We start from the raw sequence: 25,508 nt of genomic DNA, 5'->3' as shown, positions 1-25,508 counted from the left end.
AAAGGTCAGGCCATTGGCCAGAACCTGGGACAAGCTCCAGCTTAATTCCTGGTAGCAGAGCAAAGAAAAGAATCCATGTGTGATAAAAAAATAGAAAGAAAAAAAAAAAAAGAGAGAGAGATGAGAACCATAGAGGGAACATGTAAGTTGTGAAAAGGTGCTGGAGTTTTTAATCAGAAGCGTCACGGCCAAGCCTTGTGCAGTTACAGGTAGATCTTGTTTCTCTTGGCTCTGCCACAGCTGCCTGACAGTTTCTGTCCGAATTTCTACCCCTGCAAGCTCTGGGCTCATGCCCAGTGTGGCAGCACTGGACCGTTTGCCCTTGATGTGCAGTTACAGTACAAGCCTGCCCTTCACGACACAGAGCAGGGTCTGGCTTTGATGTTTTGCCACACGTGAAAATGTTCGAGCCATGCTCCTCGCTTGGACATAACCTCCAAAGTCCAAAGTCAGTGTTAGAATCAGTTCGTTGTCCTCTACACAGGCACGGCTGGGTTTAACTGCTGGGAGGAGTGCTGCTGCCAGAGCCGCGATATTGAAGGGGAAAAAACAAAAGTCAGCTTGTAGGGCAAAGTTTTACCTTTCATCACCCTAGGTGGATAAAACCGAGATGTTTGGGGTCCCAGAAGGTCCCAGCAGCTGTAGTCTGTAAGGGTCTGAGGTCTTTGCTCATGCCCCAGTTCATTTTTCTAGCTCCTTCCCACCACCCCCATCCCCTTCTTTATGCATTTGCAGAGGCTGGGGGCTAAATTTGGAGGGGGGAGGCACTTTCCAGCAGGCATCTAGGGAACTCGAGGGAAGAGTGGAGGACCATCGGGATCCTGATCAGGCTCAGCCATCCCCTCACAGGAGGACAGACCTGCTCCTGGCCTCTGCAAACTCCAAAATTTCAGGGTTTTTGCAATGGTTTACATGGAAGCAGCGAGCTGGCTGTGTGCTGCGGGGGATCCCTCCTGAGCTGTGTTGTGTTGATGGGATGAAGCCAGACACAAACACACACACAGAACTTTTTTTATCCCCAGAAACTGTTCGCAAGACAGGGCTTGAACAGCCAGCCTCCTGCGGTCCTGGAAGGGCAGGTGGCCACATGCATTCCCAGTTCAGGATGCTGCACGAAAACGGGGCCGTAGGCTATTCCTGACATTTGCAACTCACTTCTCCTCTTGCTAAAGCAGTAAACAAGACTGGAAAAATCTCTCCTTTTCTTAAGCATGAGCAGGGGTAGAGCTGTTGGTGTGTCCTTGCTCTGTACATCCCACCTCTGCTGTGAGGGGCAGCTCTGTGGAGGCTTCACAGGAGCACATCTCGAAGAGAGGGGAGAAGGGGGCGACAGACAAGGCTATTTGAAAGCCCCTAAGAAATCCTGATGGAGAGGATATTTGTTGTTGTCTGACCTGTAGGGGTGTACTACAAGCTGACGCCACCCTGCCCGTCATGCTTCATGTGGAAAATAAGCTGGGATCCCTGCTCATCTTGTGGTCCTTCTGATGTGTCATTAGGGCTCTGAAGGGACACTAAGTGGTCCCAAGGTGGAGCTGGCACATGCAGGGCTCATCCCCACCTCCCCCTGCCTCATCCAGCTCAGTCTCACTTGCACACCCTTGCTCACACAAGCTGCCAGCACCACAGACCCCCAAACCTTTGGTTCTGTCCCCAAACATCCCATCATATGACCCATACAATGCCCAAACACTTTTCCCCTGCACCCCACAACACCCCTCGGCAGTGACCCACCTGGATGTGGGGACGGTCTGGAGAGCTGCTCCTAATGGCATGTCCTGGACATGGCTGAGGTCCCTGTGGGGCTCGAATGAGGTGCTGGCTCCTCAGAAGTCCTTAATTCGGGTTCCACCTGCCACGAAGCCCCCGTGCTCCTCTGGGCTTGTGCGGATGGGTCTCTGATGGGCAGGTGGCCCCTGTGCAGGGGTTGGGAGTAGCCCAGCAGGGTGTTATTTTTGTTATTTGGGCTCCCCCGCCTCGCCATTGTCCCTCTGTGCTCTCTTGTGGGCACGCAGACGAATTTTTACCTCATAACCTAACCGAATTCAGGAACCAGAGGTGCAGGGCAGCAACACGTGCGAAGGAGGTAGAGAGGAAAGCCGCAATAACCACTAACCGAACAAGGACGTACAGCTGTCAGCTCCACAAAGATCCAGCGACCATGCGATCTGGCAGTTTATTTCACAGATAACACCTGAACAACAACCAAAAACCACAACCAGGCCTTCTCAGAAGCGCCGCCGGTACCTGAAGCGAACATCATGGATGGGCTGCATGGTCCCAAAACCCCAGCGGCTGACATCGATGGCTGGGATCTCCTCTTCGCCATCGACCAGCTCCAGGTCGTGGTGAGCCAGCATCAAGAAGACAAACAATTTAATTTCGGTGGTGGCGAAGAACCGCCCAGGACAGATGGATACGCCCGCCCCCCAAGGCATGTTGAAGTATTTCAGCCGTTTCCCATCCTTGTAGAAATCTTTCTTGGTGCCATCTGGGTTTACGAAGCGATCGTACTTGAATTTGTGAGGCTCGGGGTAGATTTCGGGGTCCATCTGCACGGAGAGGTGTGGGAACAGAGCCACCCTGTCTCCTTGGCGGAGCACATACTCCGTGCCATTGCTCATCTCCAGGCTCATCTCCTGGAGGATGGCTCTGACCAGCAACGGGGCTGCCACCAGCCTCAGGGTCTCCTCCAGGGCACTGTCCAGAAGAGGAGTCTGGTTTAACATGTCCCTGGTGATGTCAGTTGGTGGGCTCCCAGCCTTCACCTTGTGGCCGTTCTCCCTCAAGACCTTCTCTACCTCTCCCTTCACAGCCCTCATGGCGTCTGGATGCTTCATAAGGTAGAGGAGGAGCCAGAAGGCAGTGGGGCCTGTATTGCCTTGGGATGCCCAGAGGAGCATAAACCTGAAACGATCCCGCATGTACTCAGGGACACCATTTTCTACCAGAAATTGGTCTTGATCGGTTATCCACCCACTGACGTTGTCCTTCTGACAGCTCCTCCTCACGGACAGCGTGCTCCAGAAGAACCTCTTCAGCCGCTCAGCTTCAAGTTTGTCCTTGGGGGGCAACATAGCATAGGCCAGGCAAGGGAAGAGGTGGTCGTACTTCCGAAACTCATTGAACAGCTGGTTGGAGTTAACGAGATCTCGCTCGTTAGCCTCCTCCTCGTTATCTACCCCTCTGTGGGACTCCGTGCCGTACAGTGCCAGGTACCCGGCTCTGAAGACGATGTTGTAGCAGTAGTGGAAGAGGTTGTCCTCTTGCCACGGTCGCTTCTCCTCTCCTGAGCTCAGCTTGGAAAACATCAGCTTCTGAAGGTTGCCCATGGTGGCCTTTGTCAGGAGGCTGAGCCCATCTCCCGTCAGGTGCTTCATGCTCAAAGCATGCATCGTGCTCTGGCTGGCTTGGATGGGCTTGTAGCCGAACACCTGGAGGACCAATTTAGATGCGAAGGACCTGAAATCTAGCTTAGATCGTGATTCCTTCATGATGGCTCCAAAGGAGAAAGGGTCCATCACAAAGGTAAAGTAATGGCCTCCGATCAGCACCGTGAAAATATCCCCGTGTTTCCTCCGCATCTTTTTTAGAAACTCGGAACTGTTCTTTCGGAAATCCAGCAGGTAGCCCAGCCAGGGGATGACACCTTTGTCCAGAGGGGGCTCATTGGGTCTTCGGCTCCGGAAGGCACCCAGGAGGTAGAGCCCACCGAGCAGCGATGCCACCAAGGCACAGAGGAGAGCTGCCCAGAGCTCCATGAGAGCCCCGTGCCCGGCCGGGAGCGTGACCCCGAGCCAGGCTGGGCAGGCGAGTGCTTTTTATTCCCATCCAGGGGCTGATATGCAGATGCAGAGCTGACAGCATCTGCCAGGATTGGCAGCAAGTATTTGTTTTTCCCCTGTAGTGTGAGGACATCTCTCTGCTTGGCTAACAGGCAGGGATTTTTAAGGTGGAAGGCACACTGCAGTCAACCGGGGTTAATGGGCTGCTGCATAAAGCACAAAGGCTTCAAGGAAAGATTTCCAAGAGCTTTACCCATCTTTTCTTCTGCTTCTCCATGTCCCCTGCCACAGTTGGGGGACAGAAGAGGGTCCCATCCCTCGTGCCCTGCTGCTGCCAGCCCAGCCCAGGGTCCTGATGACCACAGCCCCTACCCCAGCTGCTGCCCCTTGCACGGCACAGCACCTGGCGTGGGTGGAGGGATGTTACATGGAGAGAGAAAAAGGATTTAGAGAGAAAATGGGACAGACAGCAGTGACCAGGCACAGGGCATGCTGCTTACCCACAACCAACCCCTTTAACACCCCCTTCCTATTATCCCTCCCTTGCCCTTCCCCGATCCACCCGGTTTTCCCCACCTTCCCCCCTTCCCCTACACATCACAAGTTCTGTACAGTCCCACAGGCCCTCCTCGGGGAGATCAGAAAATAAAGAGCACAGCCTTCATCTTTGATCTGTTTCCCAGCTGCTCTCCCTTTCCACATTCCCTCCCAGTGACCTAACCCACGGAGCGAAGGCCACATCACAGCGCCGGTTAATTATGTGCTTCAGCACTTTTTTTAAGCAAAGCTCCCAGCTTTACTGTTTTTCACTCAAACAGCATGAAAACTCACTGTAGAAATGCTGGAAAAAAAATTATAATGCCAGTGAAAGCAAACGTACCTTTCTGGCTCAACTCCAAACCTTTCTCAGTCCTATCGTCTCACAATAAAAGTAAGAAGGTGATGAGAGTTTTGTCTTAAATTATAAACTTTATTTGCACAATTCTATGCAACTCCTGTATTCACTTTATTTCTAGGCTGGAAGTAGCTCAGCTAAGGTTCACAAGCAAACAGTACCTTTTACATAAAGGCCAGCAAACTAATGACCTTGAACTTTAAAGCTACGCTGGGTGTAAGGACTGGTACCAGCTGTCCGTGCTCGCCTATCTGAGGCCGTGCTGTCACCCTGTGGTGATGTAAAGCCAATACTTGTGTTAAAGATGGTCACAGAGCTTTTTTATCTTGTCATAACCCATCCTTAGGAAGGCAAATACCTCCACCGCCATTCTGCTGAGCCTGTGGTTTTTCTCTTTCCCCCTGGTTCTTACTGGTCTTAAACTAAAAGAGAATTGATTTAGACTAGACATTAGGAAGAAATTCTTCACTTAGAGGGTGGTGAGGAACTGGCACAGGTTGGCCAGAGAGGTGGTCAATGTCCCATACCTGGAGGTGCTCAAGGCCAGGCTGGATGGGGCCTTGGCCGACCTGATCTACTAGGTTAGATGACCTTTAAGGTCCCTTCCAACCCAAATTATTCTGTGATCCTACGAACACATCTGCCTGGCAGACAGCAGAAGCCAGGAGAAGCGAAGCTGCCCCAGGTGTGATTGTGCACAGCACCAAGGCAAGCTGCTCCTTCACCCACTAACGCCTCACGAACCTCACACGGGGCCTTCCTCTGTTCTAGCACAAACCTAGGGCAATCGTCTTGGATCATTTCATAATTTTGGTGACAGCAGAAACAAATCCCACACAGAGTTTTCCAATCCCAACGCGGAGATTCCTCAGCTGGATGCCGGTGCTAGGCTGCCACTTCTACCTACATGACTCACACCGACACCATCGCATGGCCAGGACCAGTAAAATACAGCATCGAGGGCATAAAAATAACTTAAAATAGTGTAAATATTTATCACGCCGTTGTGATACTCAGCATTTCTAGCTGGGCAGCGTACCTGCTGCAAGAGGGGCTTGTCTCAGAGGTCTGGATGTCAACAAAAGCGCTTCTCCTGCAGATCTTCCACAAATACAGTCGGAATCGTTTCTTCACAAAAGCGTAGAGCAAGGGGTTGAGGCAGCAGTGGACGAAGGCCAAGCTCTCGGTGATCTGAATGGCATAGTCCAGCTGCCTGCTCCTCTCGCAGCTCCGGATCACGCCAACGTCTTGAAGGGAGTGGAGGATGAGGACGATGTTGTAGGGGAACCAGAGGACGAAGAAGACTCCCACCAGAGTGAAGACGAAGCAGAGGGCTCTCCTCAAGCCGGGCATCCGCGACGTGGTGAGGACGCACGCTATGCGGGAATAGCAGAACACCATCAAGAGGAGGGGAAAAAGGAAACCCAGGACGTTTTGGATGACCTGAAAGACTACTTTCCAAAATAAGTGCTCCTGCCCATAATCACGGGTGCACACGATGGTTTGGTTGTTGGTGTGCTTCGTGGTGGTGAAGAGGCCATCCGGAACGGAGAGGAGGATGGAAAGGACCCACACTGCCACCAAGACAAGGATGGATTTCCTCTGTGTCGTGAAGCTGCGAGGAGAGCAAGCGTCAATGATCTGCAGGTACATGTCCAGGCTCATGCAGCTCACAAGGAAGACACCGCTGTAGAAATTCATGGTGTACATGGCGTTTAAGAACGGGCACAGCATATCCCAGGTCACCCGCTGGGAAATGTACATGGCCCAGAAAGGAAGGGTTAGCAGCAAGAAGAAGTCTGAAACCACCAGGTTGAGCAGATACACCTCAGTCATCTTCTTTTTCTTCCTGATGTACAGAACGAGGACAACAAAGAGCAGAAGGTTCCCCGCCAAGCCGACCAGGAACACCACGGTGTAAAAAGCCGGCAAGAACACCCTGCTGAAGGAAAGCACCTCTTCTTTGGTGCAAAGGCCATACTGCACGTAGTCCACCTCGTCCAAGTACTCGTAGGGGTAGTCGCTGGTGTTGGCAGCATAATCTTGGGCATCCATCAAGGCTGCAGCAGTCGTTGCTGCCTTGGAAGCTGAGGTTGACAGGAGGCTGCCTAAAATCAAGGAGATCACCGCATCATTCCAATCCATCCAAAAAAAAAAAAAAATCATGGAGTGTTTTCCCTCTAGTTCTTAAGTTTAAATCTCTGCCACCTCATTCCACGTCCCGCACTCTTTGGTCTTTGCCTGCAGCACGGAGAAGGCTGCCTACACACCCCCCCAAAAAAAACTCATTCTGGTTTCCTCACTCCCACGCATTAAGAGCATGGTCTTCTCTGGGATGTTTCATTACTTCCTCACCACTGTGAGCTTCTGGGGAAGTTCGTGCCCTAAATTATGCAGAGTCCAGCACCACACCCCGCTGTGAGCTGCTTTGGGGTCAGCCAGAGTGCTGCCGGGAAGCAGCATCGCGCTTCTCAGTGAGGGGAACCCACCACCAGCCCCTTTATGTTGGTGGGGCTGTGCTCCTGGTAGGGCCCTGACCCCCCTCTCCGTGCCAGCTCCAGGACACAAAGCCATGGGCACCCAAAAATGGCAGGCGAGGGGCACAAGGTCAGCGTTGCGGCAGCCCAGCCTTCGGGAAACGGCCAATGGTTTGGAGAAGTTCGTATTTTGGGCACCTGATTCTCAAGAAACACCACACGCAGCCCTCCAGGAGCACCACGAGAATGAGGTCTTCCAAAAGCAGCCCCGCCTGGGTCGCTGAAGAGCCGAAATCTTCTACGGTGGGAGATGGGATCTGCCTGAGCCACCTCCCGCCAGCACCACGGAGGTTAACGGGGTTTTACATGCCAAGGCTACTCTCTGCGTGCTGCCAGCAACCAGGGCGGACTGGCTGCACATGTCCCTGACCCCAAGACCGCATGGGTTTTGAGCCATGGCCAAACCTGCCCTCATTTCCCTCGGGGCTCATTTTTCCAGCAATCCCAAAGCACACATATTTTCCGGCTGCGTTGCAGAGCTCTGCCCCGCTGCTGTCTGCATGGAAACAGCCTCAGGGAGGTGGAGGGAGGTCCCAGCTCACCTCACAGCCACCCCAAAAGGGCCGAGGTCCCCCCAACCAGCCAGGGGCAGAACTGGGTCTCCCCTCTGGATGGGGCTGAAGCAGGAGCCACTGCGCCCCAAGCAGGTTCAGCAAAGCACCCCAAGCTCAGAGCAGGATGCTGAGGGATCCTGATGGTGCAGAGCAGCGAGGGGGGAAGCTGTGGACCTACCTGGAGCAGTCCCGTTTCTGGGGTTGCTGAAATATCCATCCCAGGCACCCAGGGGCGGCTGAAATGAAGGGAAATTTGGGTTGGGCTGGGCCATGATGTTCCCGATGTTCCCTCATCGGCTTGCCTGCCCTTGGCAAGCACCCCGCAGTGCATCAGCGCAGCCACAGCCCCCAAAAAAAGACCTGGGAATGACCTTTTTTATTCGTCTTTTGGAGGAAACCCATCCCCGGCCAGATGCTCTTGGAAGGAAGCCAAAGCTGCTTGGCCGCTCGGAGCGTGGTCCCGTCCAGCAGGACTCCCCAGCACCTCCGACGGCCCCAGGACAGAGGCACCCTTCCCCACAGCTCCCATTTTGGGGTCTCCTTCAGCTTTTTTTCTCCCCCCTGCCACGTCGTTTCCCCTCCGTACCGGGCTGATGCTCACACTGCTGACAGAAACGACGTGGGCTGAGTGCTCGCATTAATCCCAGCCCGCCCGTGTGCCAGCGCTCGGAGCCTTCAAGGCGGAAAAAAAAAAAAAAAAGGAACCTCCCCAGGTTTCTCCCACGGCTTTATCACCGAGCACAAAAGAGAAAAGTCACTCACAAGAGCTGCTCCTCCACGGTGGGCAGTTCCCATCCTGCCAGAGTTGACTCAGGCTTTAGGAAGCTCCTGTGGTGGTGTCTGAGGACGGGCAGGAAACACGAGCTCAGTGGAACCGCCCTGGCTCCGTTTCCCCTTTCCTGGGGTTGCTCAGCACTGATCCTGTGTTTCGCTTTCCTCGCTATGTAACAAGCCCTGATGTGACAACTTGTTCTTTCGGATTCATTTTTCCAGAAAAAACTTCAATTACTGGAAACATCTGCCCCAGCCTGAGAAATGGACCTTCAGGTGATGTCCACCCTGCCCAGCTCCCACAGGCAGGATCCAACCTGCTTGCTCTCAGCACTGAGATGTCCACGGGACTGCCCAGGAAACCTCTCTGGCCAGCATAGAATTTATTTATTTTTTTTTTCCCAACAAATCTAATTATTTTCCAGTAAATCTGGATGCTGCAGGATCCTCGTCCCTGCTCTCCTCAGCGTTTAGGCAAGGAGCAGCGGGGTGATGCTGGCTGGTACCACTCCCGACCTGTTCTCAGCAGCTTTGGACATCATCCCAACTGGAGGTGGGCAAGAAGATCCTCCAGGTCTCCACCGTTTTGCCTGCGGTCAGGTTTTCAAGACTCTCCTCCCTTCTCCATGCATCCCTTCACCACAGGACGTGGGCCAGGATGGGGCCCCAGCACCATGGAGCCAGGGTGTGCTACCCCTCTAGGACACGACTGAGGGGTTGGTTAGGTTTCCACCCAGAGCACGCTGGTGGGAACAGGGTGAGGAGCAGCAGAAGCAGTTATTTTTGTACGTAGAAGATGCCACAGAACCAGCTAGGTTGGAGAAGACCTTCAAGATCCAACCCTCAGGGCCTACCGAGCCCCATCGCTAAACCACGGCCCTTTGTGGTGCATCCACCTCTTAAATACCTCCAGGAGTGGGGGCTTTGGGGAGACAAAACAGCTTTTGGGGAGGGAAATGAATTTGTGCGAGCTGTCTGAGGTAAGTGCAGGATTATCACTGAGCCAGTTCTATTTTGGACCTTTCTGGGCCTCTTTCATCACCTTTCAGTGATATTCCTTATCAGTGTTCTTAAAGAAACAAAGGGAGAGTACCAAAGACCTAGGTATGGGCTGAAAACCCCCAGTAAATGGTTACAAAGGGCTACGAAGCTGGTGAAGGGTCTGGGACACAGGTCCTGTGAGGAATGGCTGAGGCGCTGGGGTCATTTGGTCTGGAGAAGAGGAGACTCAGGGGAGACCTCATTGCTCTCTACAACTGCCTGAAAGGAAGCTGTGGGGAACCGGCGGTCGGCCTCTTCTCACAGATAACCAGGGATAGGATCAGAGGGAACGGCCTCAAGTTGCGCCATGGGAGGTTCAGGTTGCAAATGAAGCCCTGCTCCCTCCCCTGCAAGCCCCCGAGCACATCCCTGTGGACAATGCCCCTGTCAGCAGGTAGCAAAACGCTGCTCCCCTGAACGGGGCTGCTCCAGGTGACTGCAGCTTCATTAGCCCAGCAACAAAAACAACGTAAGTTTGGGTTTTTAATCGAGTTTCTCCCCCCCCGAGCACGTATCACTCGGAGCCACAGGGGATCAGATGGGCCTGTGCCAGCCGCGGCCAAGAGCAGCCCTCGCTGCCATATATTACCAGACCTTAATTCAATTCAGGACCTGGTAATTGCATAGATTTCTTTTTTTCATTTTATACTCTGCAGATCCTTAATGGCCTTGGCAATTAAGGTAACAAGGTTATCAGTAATGGGAAGCGCACTTAGAGAAATTCAGCGGTACGACCAAACGTTTAGGCTGGGCTGCTTGCTCTTGTGCTGCTGAAAACGCTGCAGGTCAGCAGCGGGGCTCTGCCTTTCCCAGGGCAAAAATGTGGCAGGGAGCTCCAAAAACCTCATTTCTTGGCTCTTTCACTATTGAGTTGCCCCCTCATTTAGGGGAAGGTTTTAGGATCTGCAGGATCCAATGGGATTTTTGCTCCAGGGTCCTGCTGTTTAAGTCCGGAACCATTTCTAAGTTGTCTTTGGACTTTAAAATCCCCAGCCTGGCATACAGAGGGGGCAAACTAAGCCCTGCTGGAAAGCCTAAATTCAGAAGAAGAAAAAAATATATAATAATAAAATACAATAAAAAGGCAATTCATTGGCAGGAAAATCGTGCGGAGGGAAAGCAGGGCCTGCCTTTGCCATTTGCTAGATAACTCCCATCTGATTTCAAAATGTGGCTTTGCACCAATACACTTCTGAAGCAAAAACTTGAACAATTTGCAGAAAAAGCAGCGCTCTGCTGTTCCCCCAGGGAGCAGCAGCTGGAAAACCAGCTTGGGGGTGCAGCAGTGCGCTGGGCTCAACCCCAAATCCCCACGGCTTTGGGGAGCGAGCTCCTGGCGCCTGATTGGGGTGGAAAACATTAAGAAAAAACAGGAAAAAATAAGAAAATTTAGGAAAAAATAGCAATAAAAAATAGCAGGGGAGGAGCGCACACAGCCCGGGGCAGGCACATGGCCACCTTTTGGCGCGCCCGGGGAGTCCCCGCGCCTCCGCGCCACCCCGCGTGACGTCACGCCATGCCCCGCCTCTTTGCCCATATAAGGACTTGGAGGGCGGGGCGGTGGCGCAATGGCGCCGGGAGGAGGTCTCTCCGCGGTCCGGATTGGTCGGCGGCAAGCGGGGCGCCGCGCGGGGCGCTGGGAGTTGTAGTTTTCCGCCGGGCCGGCGCCTGACGGACCAATGGGAGCGGGGCGGGCGGGGCGCGGGTGGCCAATAAGAGCGGGGGGGCGGGGCGTGGTGCCGGCCGGTGCCGGCGGTCGGGCGCGGAGCGGCTGCGGGCCGAGGGGTCGCGGGTTCGAGACCCGGCGTGGGCGGTGAGCGCGGGGGCCGCGGGGGGCTGGGCTTGGGGTCGGGTTTGGGGGGAAAAAGGGTGTTTTTGGGGGTGGTGGGAACGTGCTGCTGTTGGTTATTTCCTGTTCTAGTGCATAAAGGTCTCATTTGTTGAAATTTCAACCGAATTAAGTAAGCTGTGTTGTAATTATTTTTTTTCAGCTCTGCGGCCCGCGTGGAATAACCATTTTTTTTATATTTTTTTCCAAAATAAAATAAAATAAATTCTCTGTGTTTCTCATCTCTAAAATCTCCAGGGAGGCTCCGTGTCCTTGCCGGCACCATGTCGTCCGGTCAGGAATCCGTCTTAAGCGAGTATGAGGCAGAGAGCAGCCAGACCTCGAAGCTGCTGCGGAAATTCAAGGAGACGCCGTTCGTGCCCATCGGTGAGACGAAGCGGGGGAAGATGGGGATTTGTGGGCAATCTCCTCCCCGAGGGATCGATACGGCAAACACGGTCGCCCGCCGTGAAAAGGAAATTGCCGTGAAATGACTTCCTCATGCCGGGCTGGGATGTGGGAGCAGCTTCGACCTGGGGTGGTGGTTGCTGTCAGGGAGAGGGGGAAATCGATGAGGCCTCTCGGGTTAAACGCAGCGCCCAGAACCTATAAAAAAAAGTTAGGTGAGGTTAAAAGAAACAAGTTTGGGTGATCCTGGGAGGTGGTGAGGATGGTGGCTTGTTTTGGAGGGGCTGGGAGCTCTGTGATCACTACACAGGGACTTTAGAGCTAACGAAAGCCCTACCAAAAGTATCCCAAATCCATCCCACCTCCTGAAGGTTTCACCTCTTTGTGCCCATCCCCTAGTCCAAATGCATTTTCCCCTAGGTTTAGCGGTTCCCTGGTTTAAGGATGTTGTTAAAATCCTCAGCCGAGACCCGAAAAAGCCTTGAGGAGAGGGCTGTGTGCCCTGGGAACTTTCCTCTGCTCAGGAACTGCCTCTGACAGGGGACGGGGTTTGATTTCCAGCCGCCTTACATGGAGGGCGGACGGGTCAGCCGGGGTGAGCCGTTCCTTGCCAGCAGATAGCTGCTGGTTCGTGGTCACAGGACTTTGTGCTCCAGCTCACGATGGACTCAGTAAGTCCAGCTTCTCGCAGGCAGATTAGTGGCAGTTTACCTTCAGCCTGAGTTAAGAGCTAGCTTGAAGGCCCCAGAACTCTTAATTTGTGTTTAATGAAGCTGTCGCGTGAATTACGCACAGGGGAAGGGTGTTTGGTTCTCAGCTAGAGCTGGGCACGCTCCTGTTCGGGCAGCCAAGCTGTCTGGCTTCTCGGTAGTAAAATATACCCAGCCCTTAAAACTTGGCAGCCACCTTTGGGCTGTGTAAATAATCCTAAATGCGGAATAAAAGGCACTGGGGTTGGGATATTTTGTGAGAGCATCGGTGTCCGCGGTGGGATCTGGCACCGCCTGGGCTGCGTTTGGTCCGTCCAAGTGCTAAAACGAACGGTGTTTAAACCTCAGACCCGTGGGGTGGGACAAATGACTTGTAACTTGTCCCCGGGGAAAGCACGCCAAATGCGATGACCCAAAATAACATCTGCAGCGGGCGATGGTATGTCGGGATGCACCCGTGCACCAGCAGCACTGAGTGTCCTGCCCGAAGCCCGGCCGTGTTCTTGGTGTGAGGTTCCTTCTAAGAAAGCGAGCGGCGCTTGTGTCCTCTGAAAAAATAGCAAGGAAACTCCGTGACACCCTGAGGACGCACCGTGAGCTGCTGCTGTTGCGCTTTAACACCTATGGGAATCGTTCTGCCTGCTGTGTGTTAAAGGAGATGGCACTCAGGTGAAAACAAGGAAGAAAACGCAAAAATAGCGTTGGAGAAAACCAAGCTTAGTCCCAGGATTTCTGGTTTAGATAGATCAACACCACCGAGGTGTTGGAGGTGATTTTTAGTCGTATAAATGCCTTCCTTCCTTTGTAGGGATGGCTGGCTTCGTGGCGGTGGTGGGCTATGGGCTGTACAAACTGAAGCACCGAGGGAACATGAAAATGTCGCTTCACCTGATCCACATGCGTGTGGCAGCCCAGGGCTTCGTGGTGGGAGCAATAACGTGTGGTAGGTACCGAGCAGGAGGTTCTTGTGGTGGGCCCTCTGGGTCATGGAGACCCTCTCACACCTCTTCTGCTGGTGGGTAACATCAGCATGTGTTAAAAACCCTCGGGGTGGAAACATTCAGGCTGCTACATATCAATATTTATGCCTGGTTGCTCACTCTTCCTAGAGTTCACATAATATTTAAGTGCAGATATTCAATACTGAACCCCACTAACTTTGGGACTAGAAGTTTCCACTGCTTTCAGAGGTGGAAAGTGTGTGAGGTCCTAAAGGTATTGAAATGAGAGGCAATAAGAAAAAAGGCCACCTGCTGTTAATATTTTCCCTTGTAAATATGTTGCTGTTTCTGAACTTAGTGCACTGGAAAGTCAACTTCCTGGGTCTTATTTTAGTATTTTGGCTGTGTATGTGTGTGAATTTATAGCCCATGAAGCACTGTTTGCCCCTGCTGTATTCCCAGAAGGTCTGAGAGCAAAGCTTGACTTTGGCCGCAAAGGGAACTAGCGTTGGCTGGGGATCCTCATACCACTAAACTAGGAAAAGTTCCTGTGTATAAAAAATTCTGTGGTGTTTATCTTGGCTGTTTAAAAAGAAAATGAAACGGAGTAAGGGAAATATCACTTTGGTTGCTCATAACTTCAGTGTTCAGGTTTTGAAACCTTTGTTTCATATTTAACCCAGCTTTCTAATACTGTCTTTTTTTTTGTCATGCAGGTGTGCTGTATTCAATGGTACGGGAGTATGTGATAAAGCCCAATGAATAATGGAAGAACCCGAATGTCTGTGCTGGTGGTGGCCTGTGTACTGCAGCTAGAAACTTCATATTGAGGGGATCTTGAGGGGAAAAAAATACGTGGCTTGAGAGAATTGCCCTTTATTTTGTGTATGGTACGCTGTCCCGAGGCTGGCAGTCTAAATGATTGCATAGTGGGTAAAATGGGTATCAGGGTCTGATTCTTTTTGATTTACTCTACTCTATCGCAGTTTTAGGGGCTATAGTAGAGTACAATCACTTTATCTTCCCCTTGAGCATGAGCTCAGTCCTGCCGTTGGTGACTTCCCTTGCTGCCATTGCCCAAAGTGACAAAGTTTGACCTAGCTTCTGTTAGGTAGAGGCCACATCTGTAAGAGAGCATCGTGAATGCTGTGAATGTTCTGCTGGCACTTCCTATCCTGTATATTTGTCAGCCTCCAGCTGTGTAATTTAGAAGCTTCCAGCAGCACTGACTTCTGAAATACCAAGGTATCTATAGACATCTATTTTATTTTTTTATTTAAGGCATAAGATAAGTATGTGGTGTGTTTCAGCTATTTAAATGTTATATTTATTAATTGTTAATGAAGACACCGGCTCCCTATTTTTACTATAGGTTTTCAGATGCTTAGATTACTGTATTTTGTAACTGTATTTACAGTGTTCTTCTGGGTAACATTTAAATGTAACATTTAAAATGCACTTTGATTTGGTGTTCTAATGCTTTTAAAATGTATGATCTGACTTCTGTGGGAACGGTACTGCAGAAGTTTTAAAATGTTTGAATCCGAAAAGCCCCCCTCATACTTTGTGAGGTGTAAAACCTTTCCCCGCAGAGCGCCAGTGTTATTTTACGCAGGAACCCCTTAAAGCCCTTAACAGCAGTCACAAAAACTTGTTGATGAAGATAATTTGTTTAAAAAAAAAAAAAAAGGGCAAGATTTTCTCCAACTAGCTTACATTCCATGGTGGCAGTGTGACAATAGGAGGTCTAATAAAGCAAGATGTGCCCTGCACTGGTGTGATTTGTTGAGAGCAGCGTGTGATACGAATAAAATAGGATGTGAATAAGGTGTGATATGAATAAACGGGCGTGAGCAGTGGAGATGAGGAGCTGGTGGAGGTTTCACTGTGGATTTATTGCGGGGCTCCCCCTGGGTGCAAAGCCTCGGGGGGGTTGGGGACTGCGTGAGGGGGTACATAGAGATTTAAAAAAGCCACAGGGCTTTTTAATTTAAAAAAGGCACAGGGCTGCCATGGAGGACCTCAAACTTCCCTCAGAAGGGCGGAGGGAGAACGGGCGGGCGGAGCTGCCCTTATTTGCGGCCGCCCTACAGCCCTGAGGGACAGGGGGCAAGGGCGCTAAGATGGCGGCCGCGCTGAGGGGAGCGGCGCCGGGCTCAGGGCGCATGCGCGGCCCGGGCCCGCCCCGCCCGTTGCTATGGCAACCGGATGAGGCCGCGGCCTAGCCGGGAGCCCGAAGCCTGGGCCCGGGCCTTGCTTCAGGGGGCGCCGCCGCCAGCCTGGGGGGTGCGGGGGGCGGCGTAGGTGGGCACAGAGGGTGTGGGGGAGGCGGCCGGGAGAGGCGTGGGAGGGAGGGAGGCGAGGGATGAAATTTTGGGGCTGAGGGAGGCAGCGCGGCCTGGTGGCAGCCAGGCCGGGACCCCCCACTCTGAGGGGGGGCTGAGGTGCGGTGGGGCCCTCGGGACCTGCTCCGTGCCCGGCTGGGTCACGCTGGGTGGCACTCGCTGCTCGGAAGTTGAGGGGAAAGTTGTAAGCCACGCTGCTGGTGTTTAGGGGAACTAGAGATCTTTCATTGGTGGACCCAGCTTAGCCCCCAAAATTAGGGGATTTGGGTCTTTTTTTGAAACCTGGGGAGGAAAGCTGCGTGGGCCTGAGTTGCAACCAGCCTGCGTCCTTTTTAGTCATAAAAAACAAAAGTTGCATGGTGCAGTTGCCCCGTTTGCTTGGGTTTTCCTCCAACCTGCGCTTCTCTAAAAATGTTTATTTTAAACAGATACGTTAAAAAGCATTTTAAGGCATTGCTTTTTGAACGCTAGAGTGAAAAAGACCTGAAGGCTTTTCTGTTTGAAAGCCGCTTATGGCAAAAAGGACACTTAAAGCGAGGCCATGAGGCTGAGGAGGAAGAGGAGGAGGTGGCAGGGAGACTGCAAAGGTCGGGGTGGAAAAACTACAAAGCAGCTGTTAGAAGAGGATGTTTTGAATGTGCTGTTGATCTCTGCTCTCTGTTGCTCTTCGTTTTCTTCCTGCGACGCTTTTAGTAAACCATGGAGTCAGACCTAAAAGCACAGGAGCATTTTAAAAGCCAGTTTAAGGCTCTTCAGGAACAACAGCAAAGGAAGCTGCAGAATCTAATGGAGAGGAAAAAGGACAAGCAGAGCAGTCAGAAGGTTAACAATGGCGATGCAAAGGAGACTTTCGGCATCCCGAATGATCTAAACCTGTTTGAAACAGAGCAACCTGTAACTGAAGATGACAGCAAAAGGTAAAGGTGTAGCAGCACTGTTCCCTCAGGAGGTCACAGAACTATGTTTGGCGTATGATCTTATGAAACTCACAGTGACAGAGCGCTTTATCTTCATGTGTTAGGCTTTCAGCAGCCTCACTCACTAATCTATTTAGCCTCAGAGCACTGCTCTGTGCTCTTTGTTTTCAGAGTTTCACAAACGAAGAGCTGAAGGAAGGATGGAGGGGTTAAGGCGATGCGCTAAGTGCCATCTGCCCACCTCCAGTCGCTCCACAATCACCAGCGCCCTTTGAGCTACTGGTTAGCTCCTGCCTAACCTTGTAAAGAGGTTTCCTACACCAGTAATTTCCAAAAACCAGGATGTGCAAAGCGTCATGCAGCTAATGGGTTCAAGCCAAAGGCCTGCAGCCCAGAACAGTGTTCCCCATGTACCTGTGCCGCGTGACATGATTGAGTAAGTCAAAAGACAACCACAGGAGATGAAATATAGAAGAGTCTTATAGGTAGGGTTGCCTCACAGGTAAGATACATGACATGGATGCACAAGTCAGGGTTGTAAATCTTCCTGGTGGCAAGGGTTTGGGCCTTATCTCACCCACGGGTGAGTATCTGGATTGTCTGGACACTGGGCATTCTGCTGTGGCTCTTCCTGAATCTTGCTTTTGGAGCCGAGTGCAGAAATCAATTTACTGGACCAGATTTGGAGCCACAGCTCAGATCATTCATCCTCCTCCTAGGATGTAGTCAGTGTCTCCTTCTGACCTAATTAATTTGTTTTCACAGACTGGGACAGGTCTGGAACTGGGCACATCCCAGAGGTGTCTGCAGTTAGCACAGTGTTGGCTACTCTGGGATTTGCTCCCTGGTAGTGGCGAAGGCAGCCTGAGCAATTCCTGCTTCTGCTCTCTACTTGCGACTGTGCTGACCCAGCTGTTTTCAGGGCTCTGCTGGAAATTGCATTCCCTTTCTGGGCAAGGGTAGTTTTATCTCAAGTCATTTCAGTGATCCAGGTTACAGCTTTAACCCCACAAGCTGTTTTATTGGCGTCACGACAGGGTGACGTGCTGTGGTACATGCAGGTAGCTGTATACCTTTGAGACAGTTTTCCCTCCCAGAATCCATACGGGGAAGGGCACCTCTGCCAAGGTTTATCAGGCCATAAGCCAGGTTTATTGGGCCCTAAATGCTGATCTTCCTTCTGTGTTACTCTGGGCAGCTCCCTGCTCAGCTTGTTTCTAACAATTGCTTCCTCGAATGTCTGAGTACAGAAGCTGCAGCAGGGCTCCTGTGATGATGCGGGGAGGTTGTGAGTGAGCCACTGAAACTTTCAGGTGCTTCTGGGAACGTGGTTGTGCAAAACAGGGAGCTGAGCTTCCAGAAATAACCTGGTGCTCTCCTTGCACCATCCGTTCCCTTCTTCACACACGAGTCCCTCTCTGTGGCTGGCTGATTGAGCAGTGTAAGCTTCTGGTCTGACCTCTGCCAGCTGTCATCATCCCTTCAACATTTTCTCTGATAACATGTACAGATTAGTGAGGAGATTTGAATCATTTATCTTTTTAAATGCAGAGGGAGACTCATTCCCACACTTCAGGTCTGGATTTATTTTAAGGGGAGGTTTAGAATCTCCCTTAATATCTTGGTGCAGGAGGTATGGAGTACAAGAGAGTCCCAGCAACTCTGGGGCTGCTCCTCTGCCACCTACAGTTCAGAAACCGAGGTCTGAGTAGTTCAGGAGCTGTTGCTTAGCTCTGCTTCCAGCAGCACGGACTTAAAAGCCCCGTTTGACATAGCAGGTGTAGCACACTGCAGGTTTATTTGCGTTGTCCTTTGTTCACGTACATCTACATGTGAGAGAAGAGTGGTTCTGAGTGTGTCAAATCCAATCAGGACTTGCTTCTGGAGGGGATTCAACAGGATGCAGGGATGCTGCTTTGCAGTACTGCCAAGATAAGATGTTAGGGACTTCTAACATCTCAGGAGCTCATTTTTGCAGCTTTCTGTTCCTGCATCCAAATTTTGTTCAGGCGGGTGCTTAGCTGGCACTTCAGTCTGTCTTTCTGCTTTTAATTGTGTTTGTGTGTGGCTTTATACTCCCTGGTCTGTTTGGTGCATTTCAGATTGAGTGATTTTCCCCATCACGTGGAGAATCCCAGACAGAATTGGGAAAAACATTGAATTTCAGCCACAGCCGTCACTCACAAGCTCCCCCAGCTCTCTTTACTTGAGCTGCAGTAAAATTGGTTGGCTTTCTGTGGCCTGCTGCTTTTGGCTGACTTTCATTGCAGAACCACTTGGGTAGAACCTCCTTTGTAAGGCGTAGAAGTCTCTCAGAGGAGACTCCAGCTCTTTGCAGTTGGGATTTCCATCCGTACTGCTTCATTTATCACCATTTGTCTGCCTCAGAGCTGGCTGCCGTCGCTGACCAGGTGTGCGGGGAGCTTAGAACAGTTTTTTCGTGCTAGTACCATAAAGGTTGAAAATGTTTCTGTGTATCCCCTCATTAAATCTGCCCCGTTTTGTTGTTCCCTTCTGTGAGTGGTACACGTGGGAATAACTTAGTTTTGTCTTTTCTCTGCCTAGATTGCTGCTTTCTTTCTTCTCCTCTGTAAACAGCTGCCTTTGATCTCCCTTTGATTTGCAGCTTTGGAACAGACGTGCGCTGCTTAATTACGGATTGTGAATCATCTTATAAATTGACTCTGCTGTTTATGACAGCGCTTTCAGGGGTCATTTATTCTGACATGCACACACGGAGCATGCATTTAACAGCTAAAGCCCGGTTTGAGCAACAGGCTTGCTAAAACTTGAAGAGAAAATATGCAGGTGGCTGTTGGGAAAGCTGACAGCCAGCTGTGGTTATAGAATCACAGGATCATTAGGGTTGGAAAAGCCCTCCAAGATCGTCAGGTCCAACATCCCCTACCACCAATGTCACCACTAAGCCATGTCCCCAAGCACCACGTCCAACCTCTCCTTGAACACCCCCAGGGATGGGGACGCCACCACCTCCCTGGGCAACCCGTCCCGATACCTGACTGCTCTTTCTGAGCAGAAATGTCTCCTCATTTCCCACCTGAACCTCCCCTGGTGCAATTTGAGGCCATTCCCTCTTGTCCTAAATGCTTTTATCCCTCTTGTTACGCTTATATCCACAGCCATATACTGGAACAACTGGCCTACATCCAACCCTCTACGATCACTCAGGCTGCCTACTTCCTGCTTCAGCTGCAGTCTGGAGCACTCAGTGTGTAGGGTAAAGGTGTGGGGCTCTGATTTAATCACCACAATGTAGCTACCCAAGGTCACACTGCAGGCAATGGCAACCTAAGGCTCAATTCAGCTGCCTGCCATCAGTGCCTGCTGGTATCTGGGGTTCCTGAGAGTACATCAGGAGCATCCCCATGACTCAGACAAGGACCCTGCAACGTTTCTGCTGCCTCACACAGGGGGCTCAGATAAATCTGTGGCGTCTCGGGTAGGTGCCTGTGTGTCCACAGTTTGATTGATCCCCCGCGGCCCTGATTTCTAGATTTTACTCTTGGAGGAACCATCGTGGAAGGGCAGCAAAGAGATTAAAGCTGTTCATCCTCTGTATGCCTGAGAGAGATGAAACCCATAAATGTTACTAAATGTACCAAAGAATTGGAGGAGCGAGGCCATTTCCTCCCATTCAGAGGGCTTTTTGATATTCTTTGTTCTCAAATGAATTCCAAAAAGTGACATTAACAATACAAACCGATGCTAGTCCGTCCTGGTGGGATACCAGAAGAAATGGGATGAGGACACAGGAAATGGGCCTCTGGTGAGTTGCTCTGAAGCATTCGTTTTTAAAGAAAGAACCTCTGCAGCAGCTCTTGTAATTTATGCTCTGTTGGATTCTGGTGGCTTTGGTAGGCAGAGGAAGTAAAGGCTGAATGTCACAGATGCTGAATGGCAAGCCTTCCTGCTTTCCTCTGATGAACCAGATAAGTCAGAATGAGTGAGCTGAGACTATTCTGTAACCTCAGGAGCCCTAAAAAGATACCTACTCTGTGATGTTTTGCCCCAGAAGACATGGGGAAATGCAGAATTTTTGAAGAAGACACAAGTTAACTGAACAGATCAGATATCAGATGATCAGCTTCTGTTATTTTCTGACCTGAGGTTCAGGATATTCTGCTTAATTCAGTAAACTCATTCCTGGTGAGCTCAGCTCATTCAGCACACAGTCATTGCATTATTTTGTCTCTGGAAGCATTGTTTTGAAGCACATCATGGCGATGTTTTGTCGTTACGACTTATTTTCCCCCCAGGTTGCTTGAAGTTGAGAACGAGCAACTTCAGGATCAGCTTCGAGAGGTCCGGGATGAGAACTGCAGGCTGTACAAACTGGTGAAAGACAAAGAGTTTGAAATAAAGCAACTCCAGAAAAAAATGCAGGAGGACAGATTGGCTTTGTCAGGTAACCGCAGGAGCTTTGTGTTCACACTGTGTTAGTTCCAGTGTTTGCTTGATGCTGATGACAATAGAGGCAGGATAACGGAGTCATTGTGAGCCAAATAATCCTCCTGGCAGTGAAATAGTAACGTGACATCTCTTCACCTGCTTTGGGCTAAAAAGCAGTATTTCGTTCACATTGTGCTTGCCTCCATTTATTCTTCTCTAATAAGCTGCTTCTAGGATGAAGCAAAGTCAGCTCTTTTAACTGAGAAACAACTCTGAGATTTGGTGTTGAGCTTGGCAGTAATTTGCCATAGCACTGAAGCCTCTTGTCTCTGGATTTTGGAAGTAGATACCTGAGAATATACTCACATAGTCAACGCTTAGGGTTGCTACCTAAGCTTACAAAAGTCTAAGTTGACCCTGTTTGGCATTTGCAGTTACCTAAACGTTGACATCTCCCCCCTCTGGAGAGTCTCATGGCTTTGTTGGCCATGAGAAGTTCCTTGCAGTGGTTTGACACGATGGCACACACCTGTGGCTTGGTGTGTATGCTTAAGGTCTGCATCTTACTCCCCTTCAGTTTCATGAGCTGCAAAATATGAATGCTGCCGCTCCCCATCTTAGAAAGAGAGCTGTTGGAAGGACCAAAAGATGTCTGAGGTGTCCAGGTCAGAACTGAGGCACAGAATATTGTTATTGATAACGATACATGCCTTTAAAGAAGTGTAGTGCTTTGGGGATACTTATTAATCCCTGCTCCTCACAGATTGGTTCACTGATGAGCACAAAACATGACGACTCCAGCAGTCTTTATACTAATGTCAAAGGGCAGTGTTACAGTTTTTCTCTGCTACATAGTGTTAAATTCCTTATTCAGGCTTATTTTGTTTAAGAGCCTGAACAGGACACACGCAGCGTGCTGGCTGAACGCAAAGTCCAGCTCTGAAAGCTGTTTGGGTGTCCTCTGAAGGCTGAGCTGTGCAGTTGGAACCTCTTCCACTGGGTGCCACTGTTGTTCAGGACAGCAGCGATGACCAGGCCAGCAGAGAAGGGAAAAACCATCGGAAAACCAGCAATAAGCAAAACTAAATAATGCATACACCTCCACTCTTCATAATTACCTCTGGCTCGTGTTTAGGAGAGGTGATAGGCTGGGTCAAAACCAGGAGCCAGAAATGCTGCTGCAGCTTCTTGGCTGACTGAGATGCCAGCTGGGGGCATTTTGCACCTATCCACTTTGGGGCAAGAGACCCACACGCATCGCAGGGAAAGAAGGAGCTTTAATTAAACACATGCAATGCCATCAGACGGAGGCACAAGCCTGGATTTCAGTTAGTTTAGTATGTCCTGTGCTCCTTAGCAGCCAGTATTTGTTAGGAAAACTAAGGAAAAAGTAGCTTCTGGATGAGAGGGAGCACATCAGATAAAGAAGATCAGTGGAAACTCTTAAAATAACGAGCATTATATATGCCAAACATGACTTGTTATTGCAGGCTGGTAGTTATTGCTGAGCTAGAGGTTTTCTTGCATGCTGCATGCAATTATATCGATGTCGCACTTGTCCAAGGACTTTTCTTCACCTGTGTGATGTTAACAAAAGCCAGGTGACACAGAGGGCACTCCTGGGGCTTACTTTCTCTGTGACACTGCTCCAGCCCTCTCTGAGGAGGAGGGCGCAGTGTGTGTTTAGAAGAGCTCAGTAATACAGTAAGGCTGCCTGCGTTATCAGGAGGGACTTATAAATAGGCACAATGAAATTTCCTGGCTGTTACCCAGGAGTCAACTGTAGTAGTGCTCCTGACCTTTAAGGACAGATGTCTAGAAAATGTTTGCACCTCTGTTTCGGCAACTCCTCCAGGAGTAAACAACGAGTGCAAGACAGAGTGTTGTCTTTTTCCATAACAGGCCACAAATGCCACAATATTCTGCCAGTTCTTAACAGTCCTTCACAGCAGTGAGCAGAAAACCACTCTCCCCTTTCTGGGTGTGTTGCTAGAACCTCTGGTGTGGCCTTTTCACGTGTGGCTGTTCTTACAGGGTGAAACTTGGCTTTGCTAGCCACGGTGTGAGGCTGGCTCAAAGTGCCAGGCAGTCCAGCTGGATCACTGACGCCTCTTTTCCCTCGCTTACTCATTTAAGTGCCTGGCACAGCGCTGGGAGCGATGGCTCGGACAATAAAAGTACACTGTGCGGCAGACAGAGAACAAAAGCATTGTCTATTCTGAATCTTGCCTGTGAGAGATGTCCTTTGCTTTTATGTCTGCTTTTCAGGGATGTCTGGTTTAGCAGGGGACGTTGCTGCTGCTAAAATTGTTGAACTGGCCAAGAAGAATCGTGAGATAACTGCCGAGACTGAGAGCGAAAAAGCCAAAGTGAAGCAACTGAATAACAAAGTCAAAGAGCTGGAGAGAGAAGTGAGGCATTTTTCTTGTTCTCTTTTTTTTCTTTTTTTTTTTTTTTTCTCAAAGAAACAAATCCAGCTTTTGGGACAGAGAAGCTGTGGTAGCTCTGGGTTTGATTCACGTTGCCATTTTGAATTTGCTCTTGCATTCATGCTTGCTTTGAATTCTTGTCATTTCTTTCCATGCTAGGAGGGAGGGATGTGTGCCCTCAGCTGTTTCCACCTTTGCAGAAAAGAGGAGCTAGGAGAAGCTATCAGTAGGTTGAGCCAAAATAATAAGCCAAAGATGTATGAAATGCCAGTTAGAAACATTCACAGAATCACACAGAATCACAGAATTTCTAGGTTTGAAGAGACCTCAAGACCATCGAGTCCAACCTCTGAAATTTACTTGTATTTGAAACACAAATAGCATAAGTGCTTTGTGAACTGAGGCAGTAACGAACTATGTCACTTAAGATGGAAAATCTTCACTCATCCAGCTATATTCTTCTGGTTTACTACAATGTTTTTATACAGGCTGACCTTTCACGGGACTAATTTCCCTCAGGTGACTGCTGAAATGAAAATTAGATGCCCCGATGTCAGTGTTTGCTTTGTTCATTGGCAACTACTGATCTTCCTTCTGCAGTATTTGTAATTTTTTAGATCATTATCAATGCATTTTTCTTCACTTTGCCTCCTCAGAAGGCATCATTTAAATGTATCAGTAATGTTTATCGCTCTGTCTGACAAATGCCTTTTGACTCCATCTTTCACAGTCGCTTATTTTCATGAATCATTCAGCTATCTGAATTGGATCCCAGTTACCTGGAGGATGAAGAAGTGGCAGATGACAGGTTTGAGAACTGCATAAATCCAGAGAGTTCTGGTCAGAAGGGCCTTGTCACACAGCTGGCAGGCTGGCTAAGAAATACCAGGTGTGGCTGAGGACCTGTGAAGTTACATAAGTAGGGGAGCAAGATGCAAATAATTTCAAGAAAAAAAAAAATCTTATTTTTAATCCTCTATTGCAGAAGTGTAAAGACACAGAAATGTAAAATATTGTCAGGTACTGACCTAAAAGAAAGGAATTGCAGGTGCTTCAGGAAAGAAAGTCAAAGTAAACAGAAATCCTCAAGAAACAGTGCTGGTCAGGGCAGAGAGTGGCACCTCAGGTACGAACTAATCTGCTCTTTGGACACCAGCACCATCACAGTCAAAGACCAATGAAGCAACCTGTCTTATCTGCGATAGAAATGAACCACAGTGAAGCCATGCCCTGGTCTGTATTTTCATTGAATCACAGAATCATTAAGTCTGGAAAAGCCATCCAAGATCACCTGGTCCAACATCCTCCTACCACCAATGTCACCACCAAGCCATGTCTCCAAGCACCACGTCCAACCTCTCCTTGAACACCCCCAGGGATGGGGACGCCACCACCTCCCTGGGCAACCTGTCCCAGTGCCTGACTGCTCTTTCTGAGCAGAAATCTCTCCTCATTTCCAACCTGAACCTCCCCTGGTGCAACTTGAGGCCATTTTCTCACAGACTCCTTTGGAATGGCTTTTTTCCAAACTAATGATCGTTGGCTGAGTTTTTGGAATGGATCCATTCAGAAGAGCTGTGTGAAGATGTGAAGGAAAGGTAGGATTAAAGCAGTGCTCGACAGTGGGAGGTACCTATCAAAAATGTTGAGTGAAGTGTAAGGAGAGCTATCACAGAGAGGAACCTGCAGAGATTCACATCTCTTCGGTAACTTTTATGCTAAGCTGATGAGAGCCACTCATCTTTTTCCATTGATTATACAACAAGACAACTAAAGCACAATTCAGTTACCCACACAAAGCATAAAAGTACCATTTGAGGTGCCACTTGACCTCCCAGACATCCAAACAGGGCCGTTGAACATGACAGTGGTGTCACTCTGGGTGCTGCAGCTGATGTCATGTCCCTTAGACACCTCCAACAGGACCAGACACCTGT

The 25,508-nt window shown here is 50.1% G+C and overlaps 4 protein-coding genes across 10 annotated transcripts in view; 2 read left to right on the top strand and 2 right to left on the bottom strand.

Moving 5' to 3' along the window:
* Nucleotides 1–2,162: 2,162 nt before the first annotated feature.
* CYP8B1 (cytochrome P450 family 8 subfamily B member 1) lies at nt 2,163–4,605 on the bottom strand. The gene has a single exon (XM_021275226.4). It carries the CDS (start codon nt 3,759–3,761, stop codon nt 2,229–2,231), a length of 1,533 nt encoding a protein of 510 aa, XP_021130901.3. The 5' UTR covers nt 3,762–4,605; the 3' UTR covers nt 2,163–2,228.
* Nucleotides 4,606–4,734: 129 nt separating this feature from the next.
* ACKR2 (atypical chemokine receptor 2) lies at nt 4,735–9,083 on the bottom strand. Of its 4 annotated transcripts, none has more exons than XM_013103559.5 (3): nt 8,534–9,083; nt 7,950–8,007; nt 4,735–6,788 (listed from the first exon to the last, which is right to left on the bottom strand). In XM_013103559.5, exons 1-3 carry the CDS (start codon nt 8,564–8,566, stop codon nt 5,677–5,679), a joined length of 1,203 nt encoding a protein of 400 aa, XP_012959013.1. In that variant the 5' UTR covers nt 8,567–9,083; the 3' UTR covers nt 4,735–5,676. The 4 variants fall into 4 exon arrangements, with proteins under 4 accessions (XP_012959013.1, XP_012959011.2, XP_038031464.1 ...); XM_013103557.5 differs by lacking the exon at nt 8,534–9,083 and adding an exon at nt 8,358–8,443; XM_038175536.2 differs by lacking the exon at nt 7,950–8,007 and having other exon boundaries at nt 8,534–9,082.
* A 2,190-nt stretch (nt 9,084–11,273) lies between these two features.
* On the top strand, nt 11,274–15,339 carry HIGD1A (HIG1 hypoxia inducible domain family member 1A). 2 transcript variants are annotated; one of them, XM_038173588.2, is made up of 4 exons: nt 11,274–11,396; nt 11,670–11,798; nt 13,338–13,472; nt 14,187–15,339. In XM_038173588.2, exons 2-4 carry the CDS (start codon nt 11,696–11,698, stop codon nt 14,234–14,236), a joined length of 288 nt encoding a protein of 95 aa, XP_038029516.1. In that variant the 5' UTR covers nt 11,274–11,396; nt 11,670–11,695; the 3' UTR covers nt 14,237–15,339. The 2 variants fall into 2 exon arrangements, with proteins under 2 accessions (XP_038029516.1, XP_071890006.1); XM_072033905.1 differs by lacking the exon at nt 11,274–11,396 and adding an exon at nt 11,460–11,544.
* A 280-nt stretch (nt 15,340–15,619) lies between these two features.
* Nucleotides 15,620–25,508, top strand: part of CCDC13 (coiled-coil domain containing 13) — a 33,114-nt gene continuing 23,225 nt past the window's right edge. Inside the window, exons 1-4 of one of the 3 annotated variants that reach the window (XM_038173584.2) lie at nt 15,620–15,774; nt 16,509–16,732; nt 21,010–21,158; nt 23,411–23,553. In XM_038173584.2, coding sequence (XP_038029512.1) covers nt 16,515–16,732; nt 21,010–21,158; nt 23,411–23,553 — 510 coding nt within the window. In that variant the 5' untranslated portion in view covers nt 15,620–15,774; nt 16,509–16,514. The remainder of the gene's footprint in view (nt 15,775–16,508; nt 16,733–21,009; nt 21,159–23,410; nt 23,554–25,508) is intronic. The other 2 variants (XM_038173586.2, XM_038173585.2) reach the window with 2 other exon arrangements.

This window comes from Anas platyrhynchos, chromosome 2 (genome assembly GCF_047663525.1).
Source record: "Anas platyrhynchos isolate ZD024472 breed Pekin duck chromosome 2, IASCAAS_PekinDuck_T2T, whole genome shotgun sequence".
Classification (NCBI taxonomy): Eukaryota; Metazoa; Chordata; class Aves; order Anseriformes; family Anatidae; genus Anas; species Anas platyrhynchos.
This window is presented reverse-complemented; position numbering and strand designations above follow the sequence as displayed.

Excerpts from the sequence above, each read along its gene's own strand:
- HIGD1A (XM_038173588.2), top strand. The coding sequence starts at position 11,696 with ATGTCGTCCGGTCAGGAATCCGTCTTAAGCGAGTATGAGGCAGAGAGC. Across the intron at positions 11,799-13,337 it reads GACGCCGTTCGTGCCCATCG|GGATGGCTGGCTTCGTGGCG; the intron begins GTGAGACGAAGC and ends CTTCCTTTGTAG. Across the intron at positions 13,473-14,186 it reads GGTGGGAGCAATAACGTGTG|GTGTGCTGTATTCAATGGTA; the intron begins GTAGGTACCGAG and ends TTTGTCATGCAG.
- CYP8B1 (XM_021275226.4), bottom strand. The coding sequence starts at position 3,761 with ATGGAGCTCTGGGCAGCTCTCCTCTGTGCCTTGGTGGCATCGCTGCTC.
- ACKR2 (XM_038175535.2), bottom strand. The coding sequence starts at position 8,043 with ATGGCCCAGCCCAACCCAAATTTCCCTTCATTTCAGCCGCCCCTGGGT. Across the intron at positions 6,789-7,949 it reads CAGAAACGGGACTGCTCCAG|GCAGCCTCCTGTCAACCTCA; the intron begins GTAGGTCCACAG and ends CCTTGATTTTAG.